A 19218-nucleotide genomic window follows, 5' to 3' on the forward strand; every position below is an offset into this window, starting at 1 on the left:
ACAAGTTTGCTAGTAGATACATATTCAGGAGGATGAAAAAGATACATTCACACAAAAACTTGTGCACACATTTCTAGCAGAGCTATTCATAATTGCTAGAAAATGAAAACTAAGTTTGCCAGTTGCTGAACAATCAGTACACCACAGTTACATTCTGAAATTGTACTTAGCCAAAAAACGAATGGTGTATTGATACACATTGCAATACAGACACACCTTAAGACATTGCAGGAAAGAAAATAAGCCAGACAAAATGAGACACAGAGGCAATTTTGTTTCTTCGCTCAAAGTGGAATAGTGGGGAAAGGAAGGAGAAGGATAGAATTATGGCTCTCTAGGTACAGAGTTCCAGCTTAGAGTGAGGAAAACGTTCTGGAGACAATGATAAGGCTGCACAGCAATGTGAGTGCATTTAAAGTCAATGTGTACTGCTAGAGAAAAGAGTTCAAATGGTTGTTAGAGCTTGGAGCTAGACTGTCCTCGGAAGTTTCAAGTATGGCTCCCACCTGGTGATGGAATTGCTTTATTATTTTTCAGATACTATCTCATGATGTTTGTTGGGCTGGCCTTAAACTGCAATGTCTCTCTTCCAAGTAACTGGGTTTATAGAAATTATAGATATGGACCTTCAGCTTGTTTTTCAGAGAGAGTATCAAACTTTTCATCTAGGCTGCAGTGCAACTCTGATCCTATTTGTAGCCACAGAGAAGCTGGGTTTATGCGTGAGTCGCCCTACTGAGCCCCTTTTTAAAATTATTTAGACTCTCCATACGAAAGAGAATATAGGTGACACAGGACTTTCTGAATCTAGCTTATTGTTTAACACGATGAGCCCCGCTTCCGTCCATTTTTCTGCAAAATGTTTTTTAAATGGATCAAGTAAACTTCATTGTGTCTACACATCATGTTTTCTTTTTTTTTTTAAAGTTATAATTTATAGAATATTCCGTACAAAACCAGTCTTTAAAAAGGAACCTCTGCCAGTCTCAGAAGAAGTCCGCAGCCCTAGGCCTCCTCTTTGGTGTGGTGGCCAGTGGCATCTTGGTGACCAGGGGGGTGATGGTAGGTGAGCTGCTAGGGGTCTTCAACACTCCATGGATGGGTCTCTGCTCAGGGTCAAAGGCACTGACCAGGATGCTCTTGTCTGTCTTCTTGAATTCAGTTGTCATGTTTCTGTTCAGTCCGAAGGTTACTTTCTTGGAGCTGGTGGGTGTTTTGTTTAGCCCGGGGAGGGCGTGCTGTGGAGCAAACTCCTGGATGGCGGCGCTGCTCTTCACTTTTCTGACAAACAGGGGCTTTGGTAAGCAGGAGACTTCGAACGTCACAAAGTCATTCTCTGTTCTCAGTGGCTTCTTTTTCTTCAAATGACTCAAAGCCCTGCTGCTTCCCAGAGCTTGGATCTGCTTGACTTTTGACTCCATCACTCCATTGTGCTGTATGAAGTTTGACATCTCTTTTATTTTCTTCCTTTTTTTCAAGATTGCTGTTTTCTGATTGGACAGGCCGTGGAGGATGAGGCTGCTGGGATCTCCCTTCTTCTTCTGCGGTCTCTTGAACTGAGAGAGGGGGACTGGGCTGTCTTCTCCCTCCCCCAGGCTGGCCTGTGTGGAAGGCCACAGCACGCTGGGTAGGCCAGTGCCATTGACAGGGAGCGCTCCAAGTTTATGCTTCCTTTTCAGAACTCGGGCACCATTTATGGGGGAGCCTTGGGCAGCAGGACCCTGAGGAGGCTCACAGCTTGAGCCACTTTCAGGGCTCTCCACAGGTGACACAGGGGGTTCCCAGGCCCCTCTGTGAGCCTGCAGGCTCTTCTTCTTTGGCCGTTTCCTCCTACTATGTGTAGGGATGGTGTGGGGGGCCTCTGAACCACTCTCTTCCTGGGTGAGGGATTTGGCCTCCGCTCCAGGCTCACCCTTGCAGGCCTGCAGAGCCGGCATCTTAGTGGCCTCAGCCTGGTTGTCCATGCTCTGAGCTGGAGAAGCAGCAGTGTCCTTGAGGCTCTGAGTCTCTGGCTGGAAGTGGCTCCTTTTCTTCTTTTTCCTTCTTCTCTTCTGAGTGCTCCCCTCGTTGTCCTCTTCCTCAGGAAGGAAGATCTGGCTTCCTTTCTCCTGTCCCAAGCTGGCTTTCTCTAAGAGTTTCTTTCTTTTTTTCTTCCGCTTTCCTTGGCTGAGGGCTTGATCACCTTCACCAGCAATGTCCTTAGCAAAACTGAGTTGAGCTACATTGCCTGCTTCAGAGAGTTCTTGGAATTTCTTGATTAGTTTGCAGAGATGCTTCCGGTTGAAAGGAGGGGTGTTTTTTCTGTTGGTTATTTCCAGGAGTAGATCAGCAACAGCCTTATAGTCAAACTGAAGAGGCGGCCCTGAGTCCTCAGGGGTGGTGCAGTCATAGGCTTCTCTCCTGGGGAGGCATGTGTCCAGGTCTGTCTTACTTCCTCCACCCACTTTCTTCCATGTGGTCTCATTTGTTGGAATTGCTTTTCCAGAGGAGTCTTGGCCACTGCTTTCTGTTTCCTGGTCCACCCTGGTCTCTTCGGGTATGAAGGAAGACTGCTGTACAATGGCTTCAAACACGCCCCTTGCTATAGTCTGTACCAGGGTGTGGTCTTTAGTCTTAGCAGCAACTTTGCAGAATGGGTCAATAAACTTGAGGTTCTGATTTGCCACAGGCTCTTCCCCCCCACTGTGGCCAGCTCATCCAGGTAAATGTCAACGAAGTGGAGCCTCACTCCATCAGGGGACTGGCTCTCAGGACACAGGATCTCCTTCATCAAGACATCCAGAAAAAGCTTGATGCGACTTTCTTCCCAGCCATTCCGCCTCAGAACTTCAAAGGACTGCCTCAGGACCATGCGGGTCAGCATGTAGTATTTGTCCAGATGCAGCTTGTCTATCCCTTTCCATTCTCGATTCATAGTTTGCCAAAAGGTCTGAATGAACAGGTGTTTCAGACTTGGAGGCTTGAAGGAATGCCACTTTTAGCTCCTCAGATACCTCTTTCACCACATGCGGTAGACACTACATCTACCATACAGTGAGCCTCTGAGTTGTTAACAACATGGATGAGTTGGGAAACAGTGTTCGCTAGCTCCTCCTGCAGAAGAGGCTCATTCTGTACCCACAGGCAGTAGAAGAGTCCTTTCCATATTTTCAAGAGTTCTTCTTGACTGAAACCACCTGCCTCTCTCTGCGTCTTCACGCTGAGGTACTGGCGCAGCTTCTTCACCGCCCGGTTGTGGACGCCCTTCTCGCTGGACGCCAACCGCTGAGCAAACTGGATCTCCGCCAACTGCATGGCGGGGGCCATCACGCCCCACATCATGTTTTCTTTGGGGGTTCATCTGTTTATGGGCCCCTAGGCTGATGCCATAAATTGGCTATTGTGAATAGTGGCACAATAGATTTGGGTGTTCAGTTATCTATACTGCATCAACATACACTATTAAAAATTACTGCATGTACTTGTGAATTACACCATACCTCGGATGTTTGTATGCATGTATAGAAATACAATAAAAGTGAAACACATTTATACAAAATATATGCTAACAGAAATGGAAAAAATAGGATGTTTTCATACCTGTTTACACTGCTCAATGATTAAATCAAGTTAAGTCTCATATATATATATATAATCACTTCATGTTAATTACCCTTTTGTGGTAAAAATATGAATATCAAGGTTTTAATAAAATTTTGTATCTTACCAAATTAAGAATATGAGGGAAAGGGTAGGTAGGGGATGGATGAAGGGGAATGTTGAAAGGGGTGACATTGTTCAAAATATATTGATTCAGGGCAGGGAGTTTGGCCTAGTGGTAGAGTGCTTGCCTAGCATGCACAAAGACCCAGGTTCAATTCCTTGGTACCACATACATAGAAAAAAGCCAGGAGTGGTGCTGAGGCTCAAGTGGTAGAGCTCTAGCCTTGAGAAAGTCCAAGGACAGTGCTCAGGCCCTGAGCTCAAGCCCAGGACTGGCAAAAAAAAAAAAAAATATATATATATATATATGTATATATTGATTCATAAGCAAAGAAAAAAATAAAATTTGAGAAATTATGACTACTTAGTACTAACAGTAGTCAATATGCTAGGAAGGAGATCTGTAGAACTGGATCCTACTATTTTACGAGACCATACCTTTGACCAATATTTGCTCATTTCCCCACAGTTTCTAGCCTGCCTCTGATATCCACTGCTCTGCCCATTACCATTCCTATTTAGATTTCCTAATTACAAGAGGTCTGATAGGTTTTAATTTCTGTGCCTCCCTTACTTCACTCCCTGTAATGTTTTCCAGGTTTTATGTCTGTGCTTGCAAATGGCAGGCTTTCCTTGTTAAGGCGACACTATTCTGTCATGAATATGAACCACATTGCCTACATCTATTCATCTGCTGGTAGGTACTGAGCTTATTTTTTATCTTGGCTATTTAGAATAATGCTGTAATGAAAATGAGAACAGAGAGATTTCTTTCATATACCAGCTTCATTTCTTTGGGATATAAATACCCAGAAGTAGCATTGCTGGATCGTAGAGCAGTCCTATTTTTAATTTTTGAGAAAACTCCATATTGTTTTCCATAATGTGTGCACTGATTTACATATCCACCAACAGTGTTCTAGTGCTCCTTTCCATTTCTCAGCACCCTCATCAACAGAAATCATCTTTTATCTTCTAAATGAACTCCATTCTAACGGATGTGATGTGATAGCTCATTGTAGTTTTAATTTTTGGTTCCCTGATACTGAAGATGTATTCCCATACCTGTTAGCTATTTGAATACCTTTTGAGAAATATCTGTTAATATCTTTTGGCTATTTTTAATTAGGTTATTTGTTTTCTTGCCATTGAGTTATCTGAGTTTGTTAGTTTTTTTTTTCTTTTTTCTTTTTTTGCTAGTCTTGGGGCTTAAACTCACAGCCTGACCACTGTCCTTGGGCTTTCTCAAGGCCAGAGCTCTACCACTTGAGCCACAGCACCACTTTCAGCTTTTTCTATGTATGTAGTACCGAGGAATCGAATCTGGGTCTTGCTGGGCAAGCACTCTACCACTAGGCAAACTTCCTGACCCTCTAAGGTATTTTGGATATAACATGTCTTTGTATGATTTGCAAATATTTTCTCCTATTTTGTAAATTGTCTCTTCACTGCTTGTTTGTTTTCCTGAAGCCTTTCAGTTTGATGAAATCCTGCTTTCTTATTTTTATTCTGCTTTCTGTATCTTGGGGGACACAGTAAACCATTTTGCTAAGACAATTGTCAAAAAGATTTAAATTTTTATTGTTTATTTGAGAAATTGGGTTTTTGGGCTGGGAGTTTGACCTAGTGGTAGAGTGCTTGCCTAGCAAGACCCAGATTCGATTCCTCAGTACTACATACATAGAAAAAAGCCGGAAATGGTGCTGAGGCTCAAGTGGTAGAGCTCTAGCCTTGAGAAAGTCCAAGGACAGTGCTCAGGCCCTGAGTTCAAGCCCAGGACTGGCAAAAAAAGGAAAATAAATTTGGTTTTACAAAAATTTTGCTTGTACAAAATAGTACAAGGAGATTATAGTACAAAAGGATTTTTATTATGTTCCATTAGTACAAGGGAATTTCATTACAATAAATTCATAGATGGATGAAATGTCATGTTACATTCCCTTAACTCTTTCCTCCTTTCCTTTTTTTCAGCATTTGTTATCTTTATGTATGTGTGTGTGCACACACATGTATTCAAGAAGAATATATATCTTTTTTGCTTGTAATACACAACTACAAAAAAATAATCCTCTTCCTCTTGTGTCTCTCCTTCCACCACAGATTCTTTCCCTTACACACTCATCATCATCATCATCATTATCATCATCATCATCATCATCTTAAGTCCATATTCAACAAATGAGGGAAAAGACAGGTGGATTTTTGAGCTTGGTTTAATTTACTGAACGTGGTCTCCAGTTCCATCCATTGTCCTAGAAATGACATCACCTTTTCCTTCTGGATGGTGAAACAACACGTATTGTAAAAAATTTTACTGTTTTATATCAATAGATTTATATTTTCAGGGTTTTTTTTATTGAAGGCTTTAGGTCATTATAAGTTGATTTTTATATTTAACTTGAGATAAGGGTCTAAAGCTCATTCTTCTAAATGTGGTCAGTATCCATTGTTAGTAAAATTCTTTAAAAATTTGGAATCAAAGTGAGCTTCTTCATTGGTAAAGCACACTTACAATCTCTAGCTGTTCTGGTCCTTGTTGTACAGAGAATGAATCAATGTTTTTATCCTGTTACTAAAGACTGTTAAGAATTTCTGCCATCATTATTAGCATTAGACACTATTCTGGAAAACATAGTCATTTCAATGAAGCAAGAGAAATTATATATAGTTAGAAGGAATAACTAAACTCTCCTTATTTATACATGACAGGATTTCCAATAAAAAGATCCCAGAATTCTTGGGTTGTAGTTTTATTGTAGATTGCTTGTTTGGCAAGCCTGAGGTTCTGGATTGGATCCCCAGCAACAATGTATCTATCTGTCTCTCTGTCTGTCAGTGTCTGTCTATCAGCATCTGTATCCACACTTATCTGCTCCTAGCAATATGTTTTAAAATCTGAGGATAAATATAGTCCAACCAAGGTCATGGAAAACAAATCCACCAGATCAACACATAACAACAATTATTCACTCTAACAGGAATAATTTGGTACAAAGTTATTTTTATAAAAATTACAAAAAATCCCACACAATGATGAACATCAGGTAATAAATCTAACCAAACTATGGAGTATCTATGTTCTGAGTGCTATAAAAATGCTGATAAAAGCCAGGTGCCGGTGGCTCATGCCTGTAATCCTAGCTACTCAGGAGATCTGAGGACCACAGTTCAAAGCCAGCCCTGGCGTGAAAGTTCATGAGACTCTTATTTTCAAATAACCACCAGAAAACCTGCTGCTGTGGCTCAAGTGGTAGAGTGCTAGCTTTGAGTGGCAGAGCTCAAGGACAATACCCAGGCCCAGAGTTCAAGCCCTATGATTGACAAAAAATGTTGCTAAAGTAAATAGAGGACAATTTAAATAATGAAAAGACATACCTTAGATAATATGGAATAAAACATAACATGTAGGAAAAATTTCACTTGCTCCCAAATCTATAGATTTAACACAGTTATAAAAATCACAGAATAATTTTTTCTAAATATAGAAAAGATAATTTTAAATTTACATCAAAAGACAAAGGACCTAGAATAGCTAAAACAATCAAAATAGAAAAAATATAATTGCTGAGTTAGAAACCCTTTTCCTCTAGCCATATTTTGAATTTGTCGATAATCAGGATGCTGTGATATTGCTAAAGGAAGAGACTTAAAAATCACTCCACAGCAATCTTGGAAATAAAATAGAAAATCCTGAAATGGATCCATGCAAATATAATTATTTACTTTTTGTGTGTGCTAGTCATGGGCCTTGAACTCAGGGCCTGGATGCCATCCCTGAGCTTTTGCACTCAAGGCTAGCACTCTACCAATTGAGCCACAGCTCCACTTCCAGCTTTTAAATTTTTTTTTGTGGTTAATTGGAAAAAGAATCTCCCAGGTTTAATTCTCGGATTCTGAGTAACAAGGATTATAGGTGTGAGCTACAGTGCCTGGCTTTACTATTGGTTTGTTTTCTGTTTGTGGTATGGGGCTTGAATTCAGGACACAATACCTATTGAGCAGCTGCATTACCACTTGTGTCACTAAAGACTTGTTGCTTTCCTTATCATTCATTCATTCATCATTCATCACTCATTCATTTATGCAATGCCACAACTTGATCTCAGAGCCTTGTATTTGCTCTGTTTGCTTGCTTGAGTGGACTTTAGCACTTGATCCACATTTCCAGCCCAGAGAAGTTGGAACTTTTGAACATTGCTTGTAGGAACATGGAGTAACTCAGCCCTTTTAGGATAGTTGCCAGTCTTTCAAACATAAAATTCAAGCACATACTTTGTAACCTGTTTTGTATGATTTTATTATTGGCTTTGGCAAAATGGAACATTCACAAAATCTTATTTACTAACATTCACAAGAGCTCTATCCATAACTGCCCAAATGGAAAACAATCAAATATCCTCAGTGGATGATTTGTTTGATTCATATTCATGATGAAGTATTGCTTATCAAGAAAAATAAATAAAGTAGTGATATATAGAAAAATCTGGATGGCATTTACTTCAAAAGCATTTATTAATCAGAGTGAAAAAAGATAATTTAAAGGTTGTGATATTGCATATATGGCATTCTTTTTTATATTCTTTTTATTTGAAAAATGCTAAAAAAAAAACCCAGAGAGGTTAAAGTTACATGTATCAGGCAAAGAATACATGTATGAACATGGCATTCCTTTTTATCTTTTTTTGCTTGTGGGGTTTGGACTTTGGGCCTGGGCGCTGTCCCTGAGCTCTTCAGCTCAAGCACTCCCCCTACCTCTACCCTTTGAGCCTGAATGCCACTTCCAGTTTTCTAATGGTTAATTGGAGATAAGAGTCTCAGGGTCTTCTTTAGTGCCCAGGCTGGCTTTGAATCCTAATCCTCAGATCTCAGCCTCCTGAGTAGCTTGGATTACAGACGTGAGCCACTGCACCTGGCTGGCTTGTACATGGCATTCTTAAAAAAGATGAAAGCATAGTACTGGAAAATGGTGGGGACTATCTAGCTACTTCTTAAAACAGGAGACTGATTGTGCCTGTAGGGAAGTTAGAGGCATTTCTTGCCGGAGTAGGGAAAAAGACAGTGATATATAAGTGGTACATGCAAGGCATACAAGGGCCACCATTCAGAAGGGGAGGACAAGATCAATTCTAAGGGAGGGGACATTCATGTGTCCCTCAGCAGGCCAGTGGGGGATTTTCTAAGCCTGATGGTTCTAGAAGCAGCAGCAAGTCTTTTCAGATTTGGCATCTATCTTATGTACAACAGTTGCGATTTCATGGAGTATATAAAAAAATAAGTGAACTGGGCTTTAAATAGCTACATTTCTTGTGCTACTTTTATCATTTTATTAGTTGTATTAGCATACATTTAGTAATGCAAAGGAGTTTCATTGGAATATTTCCATAAATATAAACAGTGTGCTTGTAAAATGAATCTTAACTGATGGATCTCAGTTAATGGTCTCAAAATGAGAACAAAATGACCTCAGTGTTAAACCTGAAACTCAGGGAAGTGGCTCTGTAGCTCAAGTGGTAGAGCACTAGCCTTGAGCTGAAAAGCTAAGGGACAGTGCCCAGGTCCAGCATTCAAGTCCCACGACTGACAAAAAAACCAAAAAAAGAGTCCCAGGGGCACAGCTGATAGGCAAGTGGCTTGGCAAATGTGATTATATCAACCTAAAAAGTTTCTGCACAGCAAAAATAAAATTTTCACACATAATTGATAAAGGAGAAGGACAACAGATTGGGAGAATTGGGAGAAGATGTTTACATGAAATACATTGGACAAAGGCTTAATTTCCAAAATATACAAGGAGCTCAAGAAACTAACCCCCATCAAACCTCATAAATCAAACACTAAGAGGGCAAAGAGCTAAAGAGAAACTTCTCAGAAGAGGTAAAAATGGCAAAGAAACATGAGGAAATGCTCATCATCTTTGATCCTATAGGAAATGCAAATCAAAGTGACTCAGACTCTATTTCACCCCAGTTAGATTGGCTAACATGATGAATTTGAATAGCAGCAAATATTGGTGGGGATGTCGAAAAAAAAGAATCCTACTGCACAGTTGAGGGGAATGTAAACTAATACACTCTGGATAACAGTCTGGATGTTCCTCAAAAACCTAAACATACATCTTCCCAATGACCCAGCCAGAGCACTTCTGGGCATCTACCCAGAACATCACAAGCCAGGATATCATAAAGACACTTGCAAATCCATGTTCACTGCTGCACTACTCACAATAGCCAAGTTATGGAAACAGGCCAGATGCCCTACAATAGATGAGTGGATCAAAAATGTGGTATCTGCACACAAAGGGTTTTTACACAGCCATTACAGAGAATAATATTATGTCATTTGTGTCGGGAAATGAATGAACGTGGAAGAAATCATGTTAAGCGAGGTAAGCCAATCTCAGAGAGACGAACAAGCACATGTTTTCTCTCATATGTGGAAGCTAGATGTAAAATACATAATAATAATAATAATAATAAATTGCACAGATCTCTAGGAATTCACATACAGGGAGACCAAAGGAGGACACTCTTAGGAGAGGAACAGAAAGGCATAATGCCTATGTACATTTGAGCAAATAAAATGAACCTCATGAAATGGAAACAAGAGGCTTTATTCTTTTTTTACTACTTTTTTTCTGTTTTTCTTTTTCTTTTTTGCTGGCCCTGGGGCTGTAGTCAGAGCCTGGACACTGTTCCTGAGCCTGTTTGTATTTGAGGCTAGTATTCTTATCACTTGAGCCACAGTGCCATTTCTGGCTTTTTCTGAGTAGTTTATTGGAGATAAGACTTTTCTACCTGGGCTGACTCTGAACCATGGTCATTGGATCTTAGCCTCCTGAGTAGCCAGAATTGCAGGTATGAGCCACAGGCTCCCAGCTTGTTTTCTTCTCTTTTTGTCTTGTTTGTTTGTATGTCTTTAGGAAGGTAAGAGGAGGCACAGAAATGGAAGGACAAAGGGTAAACAAATGCAGCAGCAGCAATCACTGGATACTGTATTGAAAATGGTTTGCAAAGCTCTTGCTTAGCAAGATTTGATCCCTGGTACCAAAAAAAAAAAAGACAAAAACATACAGTTAAAAAACAAAAACAAATAAAAATGGACTCTACAATTTGTGTGTAGAATGGAAAGGAAAACCTGGGAGAGAGCAATGGAAGGGGGTGGCATTCCCCAGAAGGAAATGTACTCTCCGCCAGACTTACATAACTATAACCCCTCTGATTTTCAGCATTTTAAAATCATTTTTAAAAGATGAGAACAATATGAATTGAATGAATTAGTGCTAAATTCAATGACAAGTGTCTGAGAAAAGGCACACAAAAGAGTGACACCTAGAAAGATGAAGAGAGGGCCGCAGAACGACTTGGGTGGGGCTTGGATTGGGGCAGCTGCAAGTCCAGGAGTCTTTCCTAGAGACTCAGAGAGGAGGCAATGCCACCTTTGGGCTACTGGGATTCCCAGCTCCGAGTAACACTCAAATTGCATTCTTTTAGACTACAAAGTTTATGATGCCTTTTGGCCATGTCCTTTTGAGACAAATACATCTAGTACTTTATTTTCATAGACTTCAAGTTGGGAAAAGAGATGAGCATGTGCCATGGCGGAAGAGCGTGGACATATGTTTGCTTCTATGGTGTACATTTGGGAACCTGGGACAAGAGAATGATTGGGACATGGAAACCCAGTCTTAAGTTCACCTCAACTTCCTCAGAGCCTCTACAAATAACAACATTTTGGAACAGCTCACAGTTTTATATTTTATGGCATAATTCATCTGAAGAAGGTATCTTGGTATCTTGCTTTTAATTCCCTAGTTCATGGCAGGAGCATTTCTACGATGTCTTTCTCATTTGTGAAATTGAGAAAGTACTGAAATCTAACTTGCAGAAGTGTTTCTTTTATGTGAGGAAGACTGACCACACTTCTGAGGTATAAAGCACTATGCAATGTACTTTAGGATTATTAATATTGTTAATTGATTTAAGCTGAAGTATTACCATTTATATTCTTTATACTAACATTTATACTTACCTTTACTCTATTGGACTTACTCTTTTACCAATTATCTAACCTAATCTGTGGTCACACTTTCAGACAGTGCTTATTCCAGGGCAGTATCCAATTCCTGACCAATATTCAAATTGCCTACCAGTTTCCCTTTAATTAAGTAATTTATGGTACTGAGGTTTGAATTCAGGACTTCCACTTGCCAGGGAAGAACTCTGCATTAGAACCATGCCTCCATCCTAGTGTTTAGTTTTTTTCCCCGTCCTGGGGCTTGAACTCTGGGCGCTGTCACTTTTTGCTTAAGCCTAGTATTCTGCCACATGAGCCAGAGTGCCACTTATGACTTTTTCTGAGTATGTGGTACCAAGGAATCCAACCCAAGGCTTTATTTACCACTAGACTATGCTTCAAGTCCCTAGTGTTCAGTTTTTAACACTATTTTGTTTTGTTTTAAAGTAACCTGAATTTAGAAAATTGTGAATAACATCTTCTCCACTCCCCCACGAAAAATACATTCAGACACACATATTAATTAATTAATTTTTAGTTGTAATGTATAGAGGGGTTACAGTTACGTTCACCAGATAGTAGGTGCATTACTTCTCACACACTGATATCCCTTCTCATGCTTTTGTCCCCATTTCCCTCCTCCCAAACCCCCCAATCATCTTTCCACCCCTTCCCTTTTCTATTTCAAATAAATAAATAAATGTGTATGCAATACACCAGGTAACAAAGTCAGATACTATAACAATATAAGATTAATCAAAGGACAACAAAAGAGAAGAGAAATAATGTAGTACATTAAGAACAACAATCACACAAGATAAAGCTCTTGTTTCCATATTCTGGAGATTCTTTCATTTAGTCTCATTCTATAGGACCTTATGTGCCTAGGTTTTGAGCTATTGTAATCCTCTGCTAGGAGAGTCCTAGATGTGTGCTAATTATTACAAATGAGGGAAATAATTTAGCCTATGTTCCTTTGAGTCTGGCTTACTTCACTTAATATGATTTTTTCCAACTCTTTACATTTCCTTGCAAATCGGGCGATGTCATTCTTTATGATGGCAGCATAGGATTCCATTGTGTATAAGTACCACATCTTGTTGATCCATTCATCTACTGAGGGGCATCTGGATTGGTTCCTATCTTTGCTATGGTAAATAGTGCTGCAATGAACATTGTTGTGCTAGTGGATTTAGTATGTCCTTGTTTCTGGACGATTGGGTAAATGCCAAGTAGTGCAATTGCTGGGTCATAGGGGAGCTCTATGTTTAGTCTTTTGAGGAACTGACATAATACTTTCCATAGTTTAACCACATGTATTTATAACAGATTCATCCCAATAGGATGACCTGATACACAAAAGAATCATCATCATCCAGTTATTTTGAAGTTCCTTCAGAGGACATGGTAAAAGGTTGGTATGGTGAGAGAGATCTTTACTTGTTTTTTGTGTTGACAAAGGTGATTATTCAATCTTATTTATTTTAATTCTAGAGCACTGCTACATAAAGGGACAAAAAAGAACCTGGATGCTAACTGGAAAATCTCACTGAAAACCTGAATAGTCATTCTCAAATTATTTTCTGATATTTGAGTTTTTCAGTTTTAACTTGCAGCATTTTAGGTGTTGCAGACTGTAGCCTTGCTAATTAGTTCCAATCAAAGGAAAACTTAAGCTTTTGCAAGAAATGTCAGAAAGAATAAGGTAAAAAAAGCCATTTCTCACTCTTCATGTTGCAATCCTGAGCATCAAAATAATAGAATGAAAGGCTATGAAAATGTGTTAATGTGAAACAATTACTTCTCATATCTGACTCATTACCATAGAAGCCATGTTAACTTATGGTAGACTCATTTCCTTTATTTGCTTTCTCTGAAGGCATTTTTTTCACTTTACTGTTTACTGCTTGTCCAATATTTTCTTTTTTTTACTCTTCTTTGTTCAAACTGCAAAAATCTGAAATAGAAATATAATATAGAAGTATAGGCATCAGCTAACATTTTCTATGGCATATGGTACTTCAGATGCCATATGTACCAGTGTTTAGTGATTCTGGCAAAGAGGCATAGAATGGTGAAATCCAACTGCCAGGATTGCTGAAAACAAATATGTAAATGCTCCAGGGCTTTTGTTATTCATAACATACCTCTAACACAGCACATACAATATGCTGTTCATTCTGTAACTAGTATAACTAATAAACCATGGTTTCCTCTGTTATTTTTTTTAAAGCTCCCCAAGTTTGTGTGGTCTTCTGCCCCTAACCTTGAACCTCATGAATGAACTCTGTATTTCATGAATCTCATGTTAATGGAAGAAGCCTATGGTAATATAATCATTCATCCTTCTCCAAGGGCATTTATTTACTTTTCAAATTAAAAAAAAATCCAGGCTCTTCTTCAGTCCTTCTGTGAACAGCAGGAGAAAAATGCACTAGGTATTTTCTCTAAAAAACACAGAGACTTGAGGCAAGAACAGATAACACTAGAAAGAGTAATTCAGTCCAGTGGTGTGTACAACTCAAATTCTACAGGACATAGTGGTATAAGTAGTTTGAAAAGGAAAGCGATGATAAACATAAAAGCTTTCACCTTGCTATAAGCATTTGATCCAGGGTACAATAATTATGATATAGGGAATAAAGGTTGATCTTGTTTTTTCTTCTTCTGCTACTTTGGACATTGATTATGGGCAATAGACCTCAGCTCTTTCTCTCCATAGCAAAGGCAGTCCAAGCAAAGTAGGAAAAGACAATTAGAATACTCAGAGCTCTTAGGTTTCCCCTTGTTACCACGTGACTGTTTAACCTCTTTGAGCTTGTTTCTTTGAGCTTGTGAGCAGGATAATATCTTCCCTGGGACATATTCTGTGAGGATAATATGGTGTAATCTTTATGGAAGTGCTCTTATCTAGCATTATTATGAAACCATCTGTAGATTGTCCAATAGTTTAGAGATCCAAGGAGGCTAATATTACTTACCACTGAATATTTTTCTATATGCACAAAATTATAATATTGCCAAAGGAAAATTGTGTAGTGCCAAGAAGATGGGCAATGATGAGAATGACACCTCTTGTGTTTAGTTTTTTTTTTTTAGAATGAGTCAAATAAACTTGGCATTTTTATAGGTCAAAAATAATCTAACACAACACAATCCTTTGGTTCTCCTTTGCTGTTTTTTAATTGTATTTTATTGTCAGTGTGATATATAGAGGGGTTACAGTTACATTCTTCAGGTAGTGGCTACGTATTTCTTGAACATTGATATCCCTTCTCATGTTTCTTCCCATTTTCCTTCCCCAGCCCCTCCCAATCATCTTGTTTTTTTCCTCTTATCTTCCCTATTTCAAATAAGCAAATCAAAGTATATATATTATGCCAGGTACCAAAGTTAGATACAGTAATAACATGAGATAAACCATAGGGGGAAAAAGAGAAATAATTTCACATAGTACATTAAGAACAACAATCACAAATGGATTTCTCTCTCCTCTTTCCCTCTGTTTCTCTGTCTCTATTCTCTCTCCATCCATTCTCTCCTTCAACTTACTAAGGTAACTAGTAATAAGAAAGGCAGTCTGATTTTTATTTTTGTTTATAATAATTTTAATTTGCTTCTATTTATTCTTTCTTTTCCATCCACTTCAAGAGTTAACAAATTATTTTATGATCTTGGAATACTTCTCCAATGTTTCCACTGTGAAGTCTCAATTCAGGTACTCATTTCTTCATGAGATTCTTGAAATGCCCTCCACCTAGCTGCCAACCTCATAATTCATCATTGTAGCAGCAACAATCTTTTGAGGGTAGTGGGAAGAGTGGAAATGGCCTGCATTACGTGTACTACCTTAAATTTAGCTTGCGATCTAAGATACACTCTTGAACAGATAAAAAGGACATTAAGAGAAACTGAATACTTAAAAATGATGAACCAATATAACAGCAATACTCACAAGACAATATGTTGGAAATGAACTTTACAACTTGGGGATGGAAGACTAGGGGGTGGAGGGAAAGTGGGAGAAACCCATGGAAGGGGGTTACCATATTGGATAAGAAATGTACTCTTTTCCTTACATAATGTAACCCTCTGTACATCATCCTGACAATACAATACATTTAAAAAATAGATGTTAATACTTGTGCTGTGAAAATGCTCCAAGCAGAAAGATGATATTTAAAGATTAGGAAAAGCCAATCAGAATTTCATCAGAACAGCTATTGCCAATTTAGGGTCTTGTTGGTATTAACAGGTGGAGGATGAAATTATTCTTTTTTTTTTGCCAGTCCTGGGCTTGAGCTCAGGAACTGAGCACTGTCCTTGGACTTTCTCAAGGCTAGAGATCTACCACTTGAGCCTCAGCACCATTTCCAGCTTTTTTTCTATGCATGTGGTACCGAGGAATCGAACCCGGGTCTTCGTGCATGCTAGGCAAGCACTCTACCACTAGACCAAACTCCCAGCCATGAAATTATTCTTAATTGTAGTTGAAACTGTCTGGAAAAATTGAGGTATACTTGAGGACTTTCACTTTGTTTCCTTTCTTTTTTTTCTTTTGAGCTTATGTATATTTGTAACAAACATAATTTGTAATACATATAATCACATTTCATGTGATTTTTCCATACATGCTTGCTGGAACTTTGAACAATTTCACTACCTCTACCGTATTCCCTTTCCATCCTTCTTGCTGCCTTTTACAAACAGAATTTTGTGGGATTCACTCTACTGTGTGTGTGTGTGTCTGTGTGTATGTGTGTGTTTTACTTACACACTCCTAAGTTTGGCTGTGAACAAAGCTGTAACAATATGCAAATCTTTCTTCCTTCCTTCCTTCCTATCTTCCTTCCTTCCTATCTTTCTTCCTTCCTTCCTTCCTTCCTTTCTTTCTTTCTTTCTTCTTTCTTTCTGTCTTTTTTTTTTGGTCAGTCAGGGCTTGAACTCTGGCCCTGGGTACTGTCCTTCAGTTCTTCAGCTCAAGGCTACTGCCCTACCCCTTGACCCACAGGGCCACTTCCATATTTTCTTTTTTGTATGTTTATTTCCTTTGGTTATATGTTTTAGAGTAGAATGATGAGATAAGGAAAATCTAGTTTTAGTTTTTTGAACAACCTCTGCACTGATTTCCATAGTGCTGGGCTAGTTTGTGTTCTCAGCAGTATTGTATGAGGGTCCTTTCTTTCCTTTCACCCTAAATAATGTTTATTGTTTTCTTGATAGATGCCACTCTGACTAGATAGAGATAGAATCTTAGTGCAGTTTTGATTCGGATTTTCTTTTCTTTTCTTTTTTTTGTGGGTCATGTGGCTTGAACTTTGAGCCTGGGTGCTGTCCCTGAGCTCTTCAGCTCAAAGCTATAGCCCTACACCTTGAGCCACAGCTCCACTTCTCCTTTTCTAGTGATTAATTGGAGATAAGAGCCTCATGTTCTTTAGGGCCCAGGCTGGCTTTGAACCCTGATTCCCAGATCTCGGCCTCCAGAGTAGCTAGGATTATCGATTTAGATTTTCTTTATGACCAGGGATAGTGACCATTTATTCATGTATTTATTAGTCATTTATATTTCTTCTGTGAATTTTGAGTTTGACTTTTTTTTTTACTGTCGGGATAATGTATAGAGGGGTTACAGTGCATTACTTTTCACATGCTGATACCCCCTCTCATGTTTTTTTTTTTCTTTCCGTCCCCTAGCCACTCCCAATCATCTAGTTTTCTCCCTTCCCTTCCCTATTTCAAATAAACATACAAAAATTTGGTACGATTTACAAATTTGCGTGTCATCCTTGCGCAGGGGCCATGTTAATCTTCTCTATATCATCCCAATTTTAAGTATATGTGCTGCCAAAGCGAGCACGATTGCACGATTTTTTATTTTTATTTTTTATTTTTGCCAGTCCTGGGGACTAAACTCGGGACCTGGACTCTGATCTTGGACACGTTTTGCTCCAGGCTAGTGCTCTGCCACTTAAGTCATTGCGCCACTTCAGCTTTTTCTGTGCATGTAGTACCAAGGAATCGAACCCAGAGCTTTTGTGTGCTAGGCGAGCACTCTACCCCTAAGCCAAACTTCTGGCTCACGGTTTGTTATTTTGAAGTTCTTTTTCTTTTTGGCCAGTCATGGGGATTGAACTGGGGCTGGGCTCTGTCCCTGAGCTTTTCTGTACTCAAGGCTAGTGTTCTTCCACTTGAGCCACAGAGCCAATTTCAGCTTTTTCTGAGTAGTTTATTGAAGATAAGTCTCCCTTGACTTTCTTGCGATGGCTGGCTTTGAATGCTAATCCTCAGATCTCAGCCTCCTGAGTAGCAAGGATTACAAGCATGAGCCATTGGCACTCAGATTCGTTTTTTTTCCCCCTTAAGCAAAATTTCTACCATGTAACTGAGACTAACCTCAGAATCCTCTTGCCTCTTGCTTGCTGAGTGCTGAGATTATACATGATATAGGAAAAACTATACAGAATATGTAATTGTCAATCCTATGGAATATTCCTAAATGAGTCCTGAGATCTTTCTTTTTTCTTTCTTTCTTCCCCTCTTAGCCCCCCACCTCTGGGCTAGTGGCATGTCACTTTGTGCCATGCAGCCACTTCCGGTTGGTTTTCTGTTGGTTTATTGGAGATATAAGAGCATGATGGACTTTCCTGAGATTTCTTGAATGTTCCCATGTAATAATATTTTTGCTTTTCCATGGCTTTATACAAGTGCTTTGCTCCTGAGTCATATCTTCAACTCTTTTTTTCCCCCCACTGGTTATTTCTGAGATAGAATCTTGACTTTTGCCTGTTCTTGTCCCAGCACGGGGATACACTTATTTTACTCTTCTTGTTATAAATCTGGGATGATAGGCAAGTACTACTGTACCCAGATTCTTCCACTGAGATTGCCTGATGAACTTCTCTTCCTGGGCAGGCCAGAAACTGGTATCTTCCCCATCTTAGCTTCCCTATGGCTGAAGTGACAAGTGCCTGCCAAAGCCCAAGCTGTTGGTTGAGAAAGTGTCTTAATATGTATGCCCAGGCTCACCTTGAACTGTGGACCTAATCTTAAATACTCAAATATCTAAGATTACAAAGTTACCATAACTTGATTTTTTTTTTGTACGTTTCCCATGGCTTGAACTCTCCCTGAGCTTTTTTGTTCAAGGCTAGTGTTCTACCACTTTGAGCTCTAACTCCACTTTGGCTTTTTTTGGTGATTAACAGGAGATAAGCATCTCAGAATTTCTTGCCTGGGCTGGGTTCAAACCATGATCCTCTGATCTCAGCCTCCTGAGTATCTAGGATTACAGGTGTGAGGCACTAACACCCAGCTCTACGTTAGTATTTTGATATGCTTGAATTCTCATCTCATATAAAACAAGGGCGGACCCTCTTTTTTTCCCCTGAATTCCAAACAAGACAGAAGGAAGTTATAATTGAATTTCATCACAGGTGAGATAGTTCCAAATGCTTCCTGGAGGACAATAAAAGAAATGTGTAAAAATATTTTTTTTTCTCCTTC

At 39.2% G+C, this 19218-nt stretch overlaps 1 protein-coding gene and 1 non-coding gene across 2 annotated transcripts; both read right to left on the reverse strand.

Annotated features, from left to right (window-relative positions):
* Positions 1–941: 941 nt before the first annotated feature.
* LOC150055544 (ribosomal RNA processing protein 1 homolog B-like) lies at positions 942–3306 on the reverse strand. Its single transcript, XM_090343357.1, is given in 3 exon segments — positions 942–2665; positions 2668–2946; positions 3036–3306. Coding segments are annotated over 3 exon segments (2229 nt in total). The 3' UTR covers positions 942–986.
* A 14158-nt stretch (positions 3307–17464) lies between these two features.
* Positions 17465–17572, reverse strand: LOC150055545 (U6 spliceosomal RNA). The gene has a single exon (XR_016537516.1). It is a non-coding gene; the product is annotated as a U6 spliceosomal RNA (small nuclear RNA).
* Between the last annotated feature and the right edge of the window lie 1646 nt (positions 17573–19218).

This window comes from Megascapheus bottae, chromosome 13 (genome assembly GCF_031878675.1).
Source record: "Megascapheus bottae isolate mThoBot1 chromosome 13, mThoBot2.hap1, whole genome shotgun sequence".
In the NCBI taxonomy this organism is placed as follows: domain Eukaryota; kingdom Metazoa; phylum Chordata; class Mammalia; order Rodentia; family Geomyidae; genus Megascapheus; species Megascapheus bottae.